The sequence below is a fragment of the Manacus candei genome, unplaced genomic scaffold (genome assembly GCF_025592945.1).
Source record: "Manacus candei isolate 608988 ecotype Guabito, Panama unplaced genomic scaffold, ASM2559294v1 h1tg000063l, whole genome shotgun sequence".
In the NCBI taxonomy this organism is placed as follows: Eukaryota; Metazoa; Chordata; class Aves; order Passeriformes; family Pipridae; genus Manacus; species Manacus candei.
Genome location: NW_026138111.1, coordinates 2,081,478 through 2,096,747, shown reverse-complemented (window position 1 = coordinate 2,096,747; position 15,270 = coordinate 2,081,478). Strand labels below are relative to the sequence as shown.

General features: G+C 37.0%; 1 protein-coding gene across 9 annotated transcripts in view; it reads right to left on the bottom strand.

Moving 5' to 3' along the window:
- The window catches only part of KMT2E (lysine methyltransferase 2E (inactive)), a 62,819-nt gene that overhangs the window by 17,123 nt on the left and 30,426 nt on the right, over positions 1-15,270 (bottom strand). For all 9 annotated transcript variants that reach the window (XM_051805027.1, XM_051805026.1, XM_051805030.1 and 6 more), the window contains 10 exons: positions 12,380-12,552; positions 11,337-11,375; positions 9,516-9,728; positions 8,083-8,213; positions 6,879-6,996; positions 6,622-6,731; positions 4,385-4,646; positions 3,504-3,602; positions 2,602-2,766; positions 1,316-1,624 (listed from right to left, as the gene is read on the bottom strand). In XM_051805027.1, coding sequence (XP_051660987.1) covers positions 1,316-1,624; positions 2,602-2,766; positions 3,504-3,602; positions 4,385-4,646; positions 6,622-6,731; positions 6,879-6,996; positions 8,083-8,213; positions 9,516-9,728; positions 11,337-11,375; positions 12,380-12,552 — 1,619 coding nt within the window. The remainder of the gene's footprint in view (positions 1-1,315; positions 1,625-2,601; positions 2,767-3,503; positions 3,603-4,384; positions 4,647-6,621; positions 6,732-6,878; positions 6,997-8,082; positions 8,214-9,515; positions 9,729-11,336; positions 11,376-12,379; positions 12,553-15,270) is intronic.

Below are 15,270 nucleotides of genomic sequence, written 5' to 3'. Positions count from 1 at the left end.
ACTGTAGCTGTATTAAATTATAACACATGGACTGAGGCACATTAGTCAAAAAAGGGTTTTCTTTAGGTAGTTCAGTGTTTTTAAAAAACATGCCAGTGGATTTGAGTTTCTATTAACAGATAAACTAACCTCCTAAATTTTACAGTGATTCAAAATTAAGGACATGCAAAAATAGCACACTAAATAATAATAATAATGTGATAGTAAGGCTTTAACACAGATTATCATAATATATTTAAGTTGCTTGTCTTTTACAAACCTATTTAATTAATTTTTAAAGCAGTACTTTCTCTGCACTTATAGTACACTGAGTGCAATGTAATGAGACACTTCACAGATATTCATCCTTAATACTATGAAACAACAAAGAAGTGCAGTAAAGTTCAGACATGGGACATCTTTGTTCCTTCCTGCTATGCAATGCAGAAGAAAGGAAGATCCTAGTCTTCCTTCTCATAAGAATTTAATAGGGATGCAATAAGCAGTGTTACAGGATGACTCAGGTGCCTCTTGAAAAAAAAAAATCTAAGGTGTGTTTGGGGGTTTAAGATAAAACCATCTTAAAACTGTTATTGTTCATTTGACAAGAAGTTTCAACCTACGACTTCCTTCCCCTTTCCCTCCACTATATAAAATTTCCAGAACTTCTTGTAAATCAAGCTACAAACACCTTTTAATGCAGTCTGTAGAATTTCAAAGCAGAAAGTTTTACTGCTTTATTCACACTTGCAGATTTAAGATTTTTAAGTGTCTTTAAATATTGTGCCATTTCTTAGAAGTTTTCTGCAATGTAGTCCAATGGAAAAAACCTTAAAAACAAAACACTAAAGAAGAATGTTCTCTCCAAACACGCACATAAATTTTGGGTGTTTAAACCCATTCACTTCAGAACAGACATTTGGAAAGTACTAGAAGTTAATTATTTCCTTGGAGATATTCTGTTTGCTATCTGAACCATACAATGAACAAAGGACGGAAAGGCAACTTATTTCCCTTTTTTTTTATTTAAATTAAGTATGTTTTGATTATGTGTAGTATTTCAATCCATTCAGAAAGCCCATTTAGGAAACATTTTATTCCAAAATTGCTCTGAAAGATGTATTTTGGACGTCTCTTAAAATCCAAAAGAACTTCTACCAGAGGATGTTACAAACTTAAATCTATTACCAGTGACTGGCTATACAATGGTGATTTTTAAAGAAATGAGTCAATGTTTAAAAAAAAAAAAAAAGCAGTTGCATACTGATGAAGCAGTCTAACTTTTTAAAACTCTGTTAAAGTCCATTCTCTTCTCCCCATACCTCAAGACACATACCTTCTTTGTTTTAGGATACTTAGTAGGGCATTTACTAAGTGCTGGAGCTTCTGTTTCAGTAACCATTTCTGTAACAACAGTTTCAGCTTCAGGCTCAGCTACCAGTGCAGCATTCTCAGTTTCATTATGTTGTGAAGTTACTTCCACGTCAGGAGAAGATGGCTGGATATCTGAACACATGCTGACAGTCCTGTGCCGCCTGCGCTGCTGTCCAATGTGAGTCCTACTCCGTGAGAAGCTTTTTCTCTGTTTAGCTCTATTAACTTTGGCTGGGGTAGGCTTGGTGGCAGTTTCTTCTTTTGCAGGTTCCTGGTACAACAAAGAAGTCTCATAAGCAGATCCCACACACATTTAGACCTATCTATCTTTCTTAGATGAAAATGTCAGTTCCCTCTTCTTTTACAGGTCCAAAAAGCCTCTAATTTTTATTGTCAGAACTACGATATTTCAGAGATAATATTTCTCTCCTTCTTAAAGGCAAATGAGAAGATTTCATGTATTTTCCTCCCAAGCACTTGTAGAGTACTCACACACCCCAGTCAGACCAGGACAGATTTGTGTAAGAACTGACACACCGCATTAATTTATCTGTAAGCTCAAAATCAACTGCTTACATCATGATGTCTTTCAGTCCAATATTCTTTTGGCAATTTATAGTTTACTAGGTATTTAGCACTGCACAAAAGGTACTTCACAGAATGCTGACAGGAACTGTTCAGGAAAGCAACCTGAACTGAGAACCTGTATGAGTATTTGCAAACTAAGAAGCATCCAGCAGCAATAGGGTAAATAACTGTTTATAAGACATTAGGTATCATCTGCAAGAACTCAGAAAAAATACATTTTAATAACTTCTTTCCTTTAAAATAACAGAAAGGATTATAATGAGTTCCTGAATAAACCACCAAAGAAGCAAATTGTTCTCCACTGGTTATAGACAGTGCCTACGGAAAGCCCCCTCCTGTGGCTAAAGTCAACACTGGTAAATGCTTCTATCCTGAACTTCAAAGACAGACTGAATTACACAGCTGGGGTGTGTGTGCATGTCTGCATAAATTCATGTAACAGATATTCCTCATTAAATAATTCTATATGTGTCTTATTAGGAAAAAAATTTAGGAACTAATATAATGTCAAAGAAGCACCCAGATTTTGGTCAAATGTATTTGAGTTCAGAGGGAGGAAAAAAAAATGTATTCGTACATCCTGAAGTGCAGTTCGACATCCAAACTGACAAAATATGCAATGTTAAAAGCTAGATTTAAAATAAAGCTCCAGATAACTACCTGAATAAATTCAGCATCATTGAGAATCTGTGCTTCCTTGCATTCCGATTTAACCTCAGTTTTTGCTGTGCTGATTCTTTCCAAAGCCTGTTCTCTTCTTTTTTCTCGTTTTTCTAGTCTGGCAAAAGCTTGCAGGATAGCTTCCATTTTCCGTTCTTCTCTTGTCTGATGGATTTAACAATAATCATGATCAATTTTGATCATAATCTTTCATGCATATAAATATGTAATTAAATACTCTCTCCCAATTTTTAAAGTACTTCAGAAAGTGTTAAACATATGCTGACATGAAGATAAAGTTCAGCAGAAGCTCAGATTAAAGGGAGATGTTACAATCACTGCCATTAACAGAGACTGCTGAGGAAAGGCCTGCAAATCAGACCAACCCTGACAAAAAAACAAGTTTCAGATTTAAGAACGTGCTAAAAATGTTTGAATGCTAACAAAAACCCCTATATTTTTAAATGCTACTTTTTGTAACACTGTTCTACCAACCTCTAAAAGACAGGATTTCTGGGGCTTTTTAAGTTGGGAACTCAAATAGAATAGCCAAAATACTAATTCCCAACACTCTCTCTAAAAATGACCATCACAAATAGCACACAATAGTAAAGAACAAATAATTAAATCTAAGAGAGACACTGTAGAAATCATCTAAAGGCAGTTAAAAAGTAATAGACAGTTGAAGATAAAAGCAGGTTTTGTCAGAAAGCAGTGATCAACCCAGATGAAATGTTCTCAAATAGAAACTCTTGCATTTTAAGGGTAAGTTCATGTAAGGATCTGACTTCACACATACTCGGATTCTACACGCCTACAAAAAGGCAGCAATTAGCATGGGAATAGCAGGTGTCACTAAGCCCTAGTGATGACTTTAGGCAGCTACTTGCTTCCCAACTTACCATCTTCCTTTTCCTTTCTGCAATCTGCTCCTCTGATTCCATTTCTACTTCATTGCTAATGGGAGTTTTTTCTTCTATATCATCAATAAAATCTGGCTCCTGAAAGATGGAAACGACTGTTTTACAGAAGCTCTACTCCTCTTGTAAACTACAGAAAGCTAAAAGCTACACAGAACTAAGATTCCTCAGATCATTATATCAAAAGTAACGTTAAACAGTTAACTTTAATAGCTGCTCTGCAGTATAAGTTCATAATTTATGTGTTGCAAACCTCTTCCAACAGTTCTTTCAAATATGGATATATTAAAAGAAAGATCAATTTAAAATTTACCATCATGGTACATTACCAGGTGGCTGTACCATACTATCTGCCCATTATCCAGTATTCAGCTTCAGTTGTGAGGAGTGAGGCATGTTTTGAATTAAACACAGAGCTGCAGAGCTCTATCAAACATGGAGCTAGCTGCATTCAACACTTAGTATTCTGGGTTGGAGTTTTGTTACAGGAGCAGGGCTAATTATTGCCATGTTTAAAATACTCTGCTCCTAAGTAACAGAGGCAACTAATCAAAAGGCACTTCAGGATGAAATGAGCTCCTGAAAGCACGACATGAGGCATTCACATTAGAGAGCCACAAAGAAATTCAGAGGAAAAAAGTATAGTTAAAGGTGGTATGGGAAGCAACATATTTTTAAATACAATCAAATACTAAGGAAAACTGAGAATAGTATACAAAATTCTGAACAGCTTATCCACCATTCTGATTTCTGATAGATCTCCATATCCCTTTTCAGTGACTTATTAAAATTCCTTTAGTAGCTACAAAAGGAGAGTATCTGTGTTTAAAAGCTTTTATTTCTGAGCATCTTTGTGTCAATACCTGATTATTAGAAATGGACAGCCTGAGAGGAGAGAGCTTTCTCTGCTTATTATCTGTGATTTTCATTTTGGTGGCTGCTCCTTCACAGTCCAGTGTGATGTTCTGATTTTGAGTCTCCTTTTCTCTTGAAACATCTTTCTCCTTCTTTCCCTTTTTCCTTCTGGTTTCATATCCAGTATTGATGTTTTCTGTAGGCTCAGAACGTCTGAGAACTGGACATTCAGGATTTTCTTTGAGGCAAGCACAATCCACTTTGTATTTACTGCAAGTAAATTAAATGCAAGAAGGTGTATTTGATTAGGCTATACAGCAATGAGATCTTTCAATACTAAATCACATAAGCTGATGTACTTCACATTAGACATCTGCTGTAATGTAAACCAACCACATTAAAAAGCAGGTGACTCAAGTTTTCACCATGATATACAATACTGCTGTAACTCAAAAATCCCATCTACCGGTTAACTGGTTGGCTGCCACACAGAATTCTTATAAATTCAGTTCAGTATTTGCTTAAAAGACAGAAGACATATAAAATCTGAGTATAATCCTAGGTGGAAATACAACCACCACAAAATGAACAGAAGCACGAAAGGCAGAGTTCTTTCTTTATGCCAAGACAGACACAATTTACAGAACGAGCACAGTGAACTCAAGAGTCACTTGCACAATTTTAAGCTGCACTTGGGATACATAGGAAATGTTATTCAAACACATTCAACTGACAGAGCTGTCAGCTGTAGGTACTAAACACAACTACGATGCATTTTTAAAAGGATAAATAACAAAACCCAAAAAAACTATCAACCAGCAATTTCTCAGGTTCTTTTCACGTGAGAGATCACAGAGTCATACAAATGCTCATTTTGGAAGGGACCTTAGAGATTATCTGCTTCCAAACCCCCTGCCATGAGCAGAGATGCCACTCACTTGCTCAGGACCCCATCCAACTGGGCCCTGAACACTTCTCCAATTTTTTTAGCTTAGATTAGATATTAGGAAGAAATTCTTTGCTGTGAGGGTGGTGAGGCACCAGAACATACTGCCCAGAGAGGCTGTGGATTCCCCACCCCTGGAAGCATTCAAGGCCAGGCTGCACAGGGCTCTGAGTAACTTGGTCTAGTGGGAGGTGTCCAAGAAAGGAGGACTGGAACCGGATGATCTTTTAAGATCCCTTCTGACCCAAACCATGCTATCATTCTATTATATTTTACTTGAAAACTATTCTCCCCTGTCTTACCACTATCTGCTCGTGTAAGAAGTCCCTCTCCCCCCCCTTTTTTTTTTAAGCCCCCTTTAAGAACAGGAATGCTGCAATGAGGTCTCCCCTGATACTTCTCTTCTCCAGGCTGAACAACCCCAGCTCTCTCAGCCTTGTCTTCATAGGAGAGGTCCTCAGACTTCTGACCATCTTTGTGGCCCTCCTCTGGATCTGCTCTAACAGGTCCATAACTTTCTTGTACCAAGGACTCCCGACCTGGATGCAGTACTCCAGGATCTCAAAAACACAGCACAGGGGGAGAATCACTTCTCTCAATCTGCTGGTCACACTGCTTTGATGCTGCTGAGGTTGTGGTTGGCTTTCGGGCTGCAGGCACATGCTGCTGGCTCATGTCCAGCTTTTCACCCACGAGAACCTACAAGTCCTTCTCTGCAGGAGTGCTCTCAACGAGTTCTTCTCCCAGTCTGTACTGGGACTGCCCCAATCCAGGTGCAGGGAGTCTTGCAGGAGGTTCGTGTGTTTTCAGTTCTAAAGTCTGTCATACCCCCCTGGGTGGCATCCTGTCCTGTTGTATCAACTGCACCACTCAGCTTCCAGTCATCTGCAAACTTGCTGAGGGTGCACTCGATCTCACTGTCTATGTCACTGATAAAGATATTAAAGAGGGATGTAGAACAATTCTTAAGTGCCAGGTTTCCTGAGGCAGTCTGAATCAAAGGTGATTAATACAGGTAGTACTCTGTGGTCATACTTAGTTCAGGTCAGGTAGCAAAGGCACGTCTACACAGCACTGCATCCAAGTTGGCTTAAAAGAGCAGACCACAGAAGTGCAGTAATAAAAATACAGAAGAAACTGCGCACGCATACACTGTTTACTGTAAATACAGTGCCTAAGGAGCCCTGTGTTATTAGAGCGTGCAAGAAAGTAAAAGACATAAAACCAAAGCCATTCTGAATTGCAAAGTAACCAAATGAGCATTTGATGTATTTTAGAACATCATTCTCAAATACTTACCAATTTCCATAATCAAAATCAAACGCTATGGTAATCTCTGCTCCCTTTGGAATGTTATGGATGGAGTAAATATAAAGATGAATTGTTCCATCTTCAATTACGTGCCTCACCTATATTCAAGGGAATATCATATTATCATGAGTTACTTTCTTTTTTCTAAGTACGTGTATAACAATTGTAGGGATTGCTTAAATTATCGAAGGAAAAGGGGACTTCTAAGTAAATAAAACCTAATTTAACTTCATAAATATACTCACCTCTGCATTTGGTGTACATGAACGCCTGATAAATCGAGCTTCATTCCCAAAAGTCCTTGCATCAACACACATTTCTAGCCCATGGAATTTGGAATAAAATAAAACAAATGGGTAGGGCCTGAAAAACATACAAAAAACCCAGTAGTTTTATCATTTCAAAGATGCTAAATAGCACTTATTCTTCACATTAGTCATGTGCTGTTTGACATGATAACATGCTGTTTGACACAATACACCAAATCTGTGGGTTAATCTAAGAATGACATGCTTGCATTTAAGCTTCATGATTTTAACTGGTACATTCTCCAAATTTTTTCTCAGAATACCTCAAATTGGAATTACAGTACCCTATGCAAAGGATCTAAAGGGAGAACAGTAACAGGTCAACCACCAGACATGGAAGACACAAGGTTAAGATTTATGAGATTTCTTAAAACTTCTGACAGGCCCTGAAATGAAACTCAGAAATTTATACACCACGTAGAACCATATAAAAAAAGTAACACCTTCATGTGCTTGGCTAACACCTGCAGCACCACTACCACCTAACCCTCCTGAAGCAAGGGGACATTCAAATAATTCGCCAGGACATGGTTTAAGTTCTGCTATTGCAAAAGCCAGGGAACCCGTCCATCTTTCCTGAGCTAAAGCCATGTGTTCTATCTCCTCCAATGGGCCTCCTGAAAATTCCCAACTAGGTGTGTCCAGGCAGTTAGTGGCAGCATTGAAAACAACCCACAGAAAGAAGGCAGCAGTCACGCATGGCTCAATAATTTAACCAATTAGAGAACTCTGGCAGTAAAGTGACCCCAAGTCAACCACTGTCCAATTTCATTCTTAGCCTGATGCACTTAAAATCTGTTTTTCTCACAAAAGATAATGTCTTTGCCATTAACTTACGAATTATTTTAGGATGGTAGAACCGGTCAACCCCTGGTTTAAGGTACAAAACTACCCAACCGAGAATGTAGGAATCCTGTAACCAGGGAAGAACTAAGAAAGAGGAAACTAGCTCCTGAACACATCTGTAAGGATAATCAGAAGAGAAAGGGGGAGACCAGATTCCAGCTGCCATTACTTTTAATCACACAACAGTAAAATGCAAGACAGTGCTAATAACTAAGACCCACTTGTACTTGAGGCAAGAGTTTGGCAAAACACCATTTTAACAGTCACTTTACTAAAACATTTGGAATAAACAAACCTTTTAAAGAAATATCCATTAGCTTCAAATTGTTCTCTCAGCATGAACTTTCCTCTGTATTCAATAATAAGTGCATCGGGAGGCAGGTCTTTGGCAGCTTTTAAAATTTTCTTGTTTTTTTGCACGTAACTCTGCAAAGACATAGATTCATTCATGAGGTATCAGTATAATTTTTCCACTATTATTAACAGCAGATTACACTTTCACAACTACTAAGCAATTTTATGTGAATTAAAAACCCTTCTAGTAAGTAAACCTCCAGACTGAAGTGACCGAACTGTGCTGTTCCCCTACCAATGTGACTAGTTATGAATTTAGATTAAAGGAATGCTTCAGCCCTAGTTCTCCAGCACATGGCTGAAAACCAACTTATTCATGTTCTCACAATTCAAGTACTATATCCCTTAGTGCACTTAACTATCACCATGACTAAGAAGAATTGCTGCATTGTTTTGCACAACACTTTCAAAAGGCTCCAATTCCTTCAAACAAAACAAAACATGCACACATAAAATGACATTCACAATTCATTCAAGGAAAAAACAGAACAGGAAAGTAACATAATAACAGAATCCTGAGAGAGTTTCCAAATTTATTTGCATGTCTTTAGACGGAAGGACGGCTTTTAATTAAAAACCAATACATACCCTGGCAATTAGTGAACTCACACCTCTCATAACTGTCATCACCAACCAAAAAGGAAGTAGCCTCTATGTAGGCAAAAGGCTCTGTAAGTAGGGATATTCCTCTAAGGAGGGTGTCCCATATGCCATGATGGTCTTCAAGAAAAAGAAGCAAAGATGCTTCCATTAATCTGCTACAGTAACTATTCCTCAAGATTTCTGCTACAAAGTGCTATGGTCTTTTACATGCCTCTGATTTTAAGCCTGCAAGTAACTGAGAGTAAGGCTAAAAAAAGACATTGCACATTTTCTTCATGAACTAGAAATCACAGGATCATGTGAGTAAAAAAAGAAAAAAAAAATCAGTATAAGAAATATCATTCAGGAACATACAGAACACTTACCACACCTTAAGAAAAATGTAGACAGTGAACATGTTGATACACATAGAAAAAAAAACCCAAACGGATTCAACCTCTATGCTTCTATCTATTCTAACCACTCCTTACATTCCTCACAGAGAAACAGCAACAAAGTTGACTGCCTGACAAAAACCAGTATACGGACAATCCAATGTTCAGGCTCTGACTAACACCTTAGCTGCTTTTTAGGATAAATGATAGGCTAATATAAACATAACCAGGGATGATACAGAATGTATAAAAATAAATTTCAAATTCTGAAAAATGTTAAAATTCTGATGTTAAGTCTCTGGGGGTTTTTACTTGTTTTTTTTAAAGGCATCTATATGAATATTTTTTCTCATGGCAAACAGAGCACGTAATAACACAACAAGGCACCGCTCATTACCTCTACTGGAGGTTTGAAAATCAAATTGCTGGTGCTGACTTCTTTTTTGTCATTTCCATTGCCTAATCTCAGAGCTATTTTTTGTGCCTCCCTCTGGACACCTTCACTGTACTGGTTATTATTTGCTTCTTCATAACGATCCATCCATGCCTTGATTTTATTTTCCCACCCGAAGTTTGAAGTGTCAGTAGGATCAATCTCTGGAGCTGAACCCTAAAAATTAAAGTAAGTGACCAGATATTAGGAGGCAAGTTATACAAAAATTAAAAAAAAAATAATTCTACAAGAAGACACAAAATGAAGGGCAGAGGTATTGACTGAATTGATTTAAGGTTTGGGTTTTTAAGGAAGTCTAGTATAAAACTCTGCATTACTTAAAAATATTCAAGTTGAATTCAGTCACATCACATTTTTTCAAGAATTTTATTTCACTAATATCACCCAAGTTCAGGAATACATTCCCTCCTCAACAAAGATTCTAGCTTTCAGTGGGATGAGAATGGAGAGTGACACTGTTTCCTCCCACAACTGCACTGTATCACGAATCTATGAGTGCGGGAGTTGGAGGGTCACATCTCTCCGCCCACTCAACTTTTGTGAACATATGCAAATATACAGAACTCCAGCTTTTATCCTGTAATACACAGACTTGGTTTTCCCCTTTTAACCTCAAGGGTCATGCTGTATCTTTTCTTCCGCTGCACAACTTACTAAACTTTACTAATCCTACACCGACTACATTAAGGTTGTGACTCAACGTCACAGGCTTTGCACATATTTTTCCCTCCTTCTCTGCTCCTCACTACACAATTCTCTTCTGCAGTGCTTCAGATCCTTTCACTTTTAAAGAAAGTGCCATTGTACCTCCAGACCTCACAAGCAGCAGCCAGGCTGCAGCCAACCAAAGCTCCTTATGGACAGCAGCAGCCAGCCAACGCTCCCTTTTCTATCCACCTGAGCAGAGACACTATTAAATATTAATAAAACACAAGTAGTTCAGCAATTCAAATTACCTGTTTACATTTCTTTTGTGCATGAAGAAAACCATACACACAAACAGCATTAAAAAAGGTGTGATGCTAAGAAAACCATGAAAAAACCACAATGGAACCTTAGGAGCACCATATTCAAAAAACCCCCATACAATAGAGATTTTTCTTCCCCAATTCTATCTTCACTACTCAGAAGCCACATTTTATAAATTTGAGGCATAAATTGCATCCCACTTGTTTTTATACATCCCAAGCATGAGCGAACTATGGCAAATACCTAGTTCTCACACCAGGCATATTTTTATCTCACAGAAAATTTAAAGTCTGCTGTAACACTTCAATCTTACAAAGCAGACCTCCCAGCATGACTCCTCAGGCTGTGAAAGTACTAGTGAGTGGAGTCCCATCAGATGTATACACGGAGGGTATGACAGAGCAGAAATGCTAATTTATCTTTCAAATGCAATACAGATATCACATTATTTTGCTGGTTAAGAGTTATAAAAAGCTGGAGCTAAGTTTGAATGAGGTGTGTACTCAACTTTACTCCCTTATATAGCACAAATGAGCCCCAATTCATCCACTAGGCTCTTGAAAATCACCTATTCTCAGGATAAAAATTTGCACGACATTATTTCAGTTAAATTCCAGGACATAAAGATGTAGTGCATAATTTAAAATCACTGTGATGCATATGTAGTACATTAGTTATCAAGAAGAGAATATCTTAGTCCTTAATGTATAGTCCCAATTACATTCTTAATGCTTCTTATTATTTAAGTAATATACAATTAAAGTTTGACACAAACCCCAAACAAAATCACATTACCTTTACTCGTGAAGATTTCCTGGATCCTTCTCGAAATGCCTGGAATAAAATTAGATATATATATTCACTAGAAGAAATACAAACTCTCTTAAGGAATTCAAAATCTATTAACAAATTAACAGCTTTTCAGTGAAACGTGCAAGACGAAAACAACAGAACAAACTATGGTGAAATCTCAGAAAGGTAAGAGGTTACATCTCACAAAATGCATTTTAAAAACCAATTCAGCATTTCAACGTAAGCCATAGGAGAGTCCAGGTACCTCTACCCTTCTCCCACACTACAACTTGACTCTCTAGAATTTCAGAATCCAAGCCAAAATATGAGATAACAGAATAACACATGGCAGTAAATTTGTGTTCAGAATTGTCTGTTGAAGAGGAAACATCTTACTAAAAACTTCTTACAAGACATCAGTAACTAATTCTGACTTCTTTTAAAAGACAAAACTCTCATCCAAGCCAATGAAACAGAACTACAAAAAGCAACTTGATTCAGTAGGTTCCATGTACTTTACTTCTTAATATCTATTTAGTCTTCACGTATGTGATACTGTTTACACCTGTAGCTAAACCGTATAATGTCATTATTCTGTTTACCAAAGCAGTTTACTGGCTAACTTAGGGAGCACACTTCCACACAATTTCAACTGAAATAAATGGACACGGAGTCACATCAGGACAACTGATAGCAACCATTTCTGAATGTAAAACAACCACAAATGAATACTTGAAAAGAATTCTTCTTTGGGCATCCCAAAGTCTCTTCTGTCCATCTCTAACTATATCAAATAGTCCAGTAAATGCAATTCCTGATGTAAAATTCTGCCTCAATTATAAAATTAAACTTTCATAGCTAACATATATTAACTTGAAATAAGTGGGGGGGGCCACCAAGGGAAGACATTTACTGAAGAGTAATACATTTCAAGCTAAAACCAAGTGTTAAAATACCCTGGTTTTTAAAAACCAGTGTCCCTCGGTAAGAGATGTCACAGTTATAATTTATAACACAGAGTAATACAAGAAATTACGTTCACTTACTTTTTTACATTTTGCTATGGTCTGTTCTTTCTCCCCACTTTTTTTCCTCTTCTTATCATTGACTTTTGTAACTCTTGTAGCAGTTAAAGTAATTGTCGTTGGTGTGTGTTGAAAAGCAGTGTACAGTTCCACAGGAACCTCATCACCACTCTCTGTTGCGCTGGTATCCCCATCTTTGAAACAAAGAATATTCTGTAAATAATCAAGTACTGCAGAAAGAACATTCACTAGTTACTCTACATCTGCCTTCAAAACCCAAAAATTCATACTGACAAATGCTCCAAGCATTCATATGCAAAGTTGACCAACAGCTGCAACAGCATGAAAATGAAGAACCAATGAGGACTGGTAATTAACAGATGTTTGTAATGCCAGGTAAGAAAAAGGTACCAGATCAATTCCATTTTTTGAATGCAATTATAGTACCATATTCCATTATAAGCAAAATTAGAATCAGAACAAAAAGCTTAAAAAAATATATTTGTTAACTTGTTCACTTATATTTAGCTTTTACTTGAAATATGGCATTAGGTGACTGTATTCTCAGATGACTGTATTCTAGAAGGGATTAAAAATAATGACTGATAAGCATTTCTTGTGAAGCCATATTAATTAATCACATGTAAGTCATAATCAACTATTTCAGCTGCAATCTGCAGTATCAAGTGCTTTTTTAGGATAAATATGTGAATTTAGCCAAAAGCCCTTTCTACTCAAAATCCCCTAACAGTAACATTCTGCTACTTGGGGAAAAGAAAACGGATGATGACATACGAACTGACAGATATTTTTTCTTTGTGCTGTGCACTCAGAGACGTGAAGGCCAAAGCCTGAAATTTAGCATTCATCAGCATTTATGTCAAACACATATCCTGACCTGAAACAGGATTACCCTAGTTCTGTCAAGATGAAAGGCTGTGAAGGATGGTGAGGACTGGAAGAGAGATGGTGCACACAGATAAGTTCATATGTGCTCAGTACAGATCTCTTGGATTTTAGCAGCTTTTCCAAATATTCTGCCTTCAATAAATACATTTCACACTAAGCAAAACTTTTTCCTCAAACTGCACAGATGCCAGATTTACAAATACTTAATATGAGAAGAGAGAAAACATTCCTTCTGAGCTCAGAAGGATGTTGCCTTAATCAGTGCACTCAACAGTCCTAATTCTTGAAACCTTCTTTACTAAATAAAGAACTCCAGCTATTGGTTACTCTGGATTTTTCTTGCTCACAACATTCCTTAACAAGATTCTTCTGTGCATAGTAAACAATCCTATTTTACTGTCTTGGTTGTTCTTTTCAACTATTTGTCAGGTACATAATTATGTTTTATGAATTAGGAATTGATGATGATTTCTGAATCCGTTTACATTTTTGCTGGGAATATTTTCTAAACTAGAATAAAAAGCACACAGAAAGAAGAAATATCTAACCAAAGGTGAATGAACAGCAGAATAACCAAAGCCTGAGAAACAGAAACCCAAGGACCTCTTGAAATTGTCAATGTCCGTAGTGCATACACTAATGCCTGCAGAATCATGTCACTGCCACACACCTCCCCCTTGCCCCAAACCCCACGGAACAGCATCTTCCTTAAGGAAGCAACATTTCAACATTGTTGTCTACACTGTGCTCTAACTTACTGTAAAGAATAATTACCTCAACTGAACATATAATTACATAGAGTTGTTTTGGGACACTCCTTCCTAACCTACATAACCTGCTTTCACTTTGAAGAGCCTTAGTAAAGCACACTAAGTGAAGATCATGAGTTTGCATGTCAGAAGGCAAGATACAAACTCTCCAAAATTCACATTATGGGTCCAGATTCATTTACCCATAGGCAGCAAATGACCTGGACAGCAACGATTTCAAGACCAGGCAGCTTGAAGCAACATCCTTGAATAAGTTACACATCTAGATACTTTATCTTAAAAAAACCCAAACAAAACAAAAAACAAAACAAAAAACCAAAAAATAAAAACCCAACCAAACACAAAAAAACCCCAAATCCAAAACATCCCGTATTCAGCTGGGTAGGGGCTTAACAAAGGTGTTCCCTTCACTGAACCACAGTACACAATCCAATGGACAGTAAGCTGCATCAGAATTACACTTTTATACCAGAACAACAAAATCAGCATCACCACATACAACCACAGGCTAAATATTTTGCCAGAAAAAGATGTGATGTGGTTACACACAGAAATTTAGGACACACAGTTTTGTATCACGTGAAATGTTCATCCAAAAGCTATTTTCTTGAAGCAAACCAACTGATCTACTACTTGCTCCCCACTGTTGCTAAACCAGCAATATTTTAGGTATCTTTACAATAAAAACCACTGTACTGTAAAGAATTCCCATATCTAAATGAAAAGCCCTATATATACACACTCATCAAAATCATTCAAATAATACAATCTTACTTTTTATCAAACACCTGTAACTTAATAATAAGTGAATTACAAGGAACATTCTGCTACTGTTGAATATTTAAAACATTGAAAATATGCATTTGAATTGATGTCACTTTTGCTTTTCCTAATTGGAATCCTCTATGAAAACTGGCCCTTTTACTGATGTCTTGTGACAGTTCATACCCAGAATCACTAAGTCCTCCTGAACTGTGTAACAACTGTCAACATGAAGTGGATTTAGCCAAGGTACAGGTGCAAGCACACACATTCAAGTTATGTATTATAAATCACAGTCATCAACACTACACTTTGAGTTTTAGACTAAAGAGGAACCAGTATTTGTCTTTATTTTTAACTCTGGATACTTCAGATTTACCACTTAGTAATCTCTCTTCCTACTGAAAGTATATAACAGATTTAAAAGACTCATCATCAGGATTAAGGAGGGTTGAACACTAACTTCAAAGG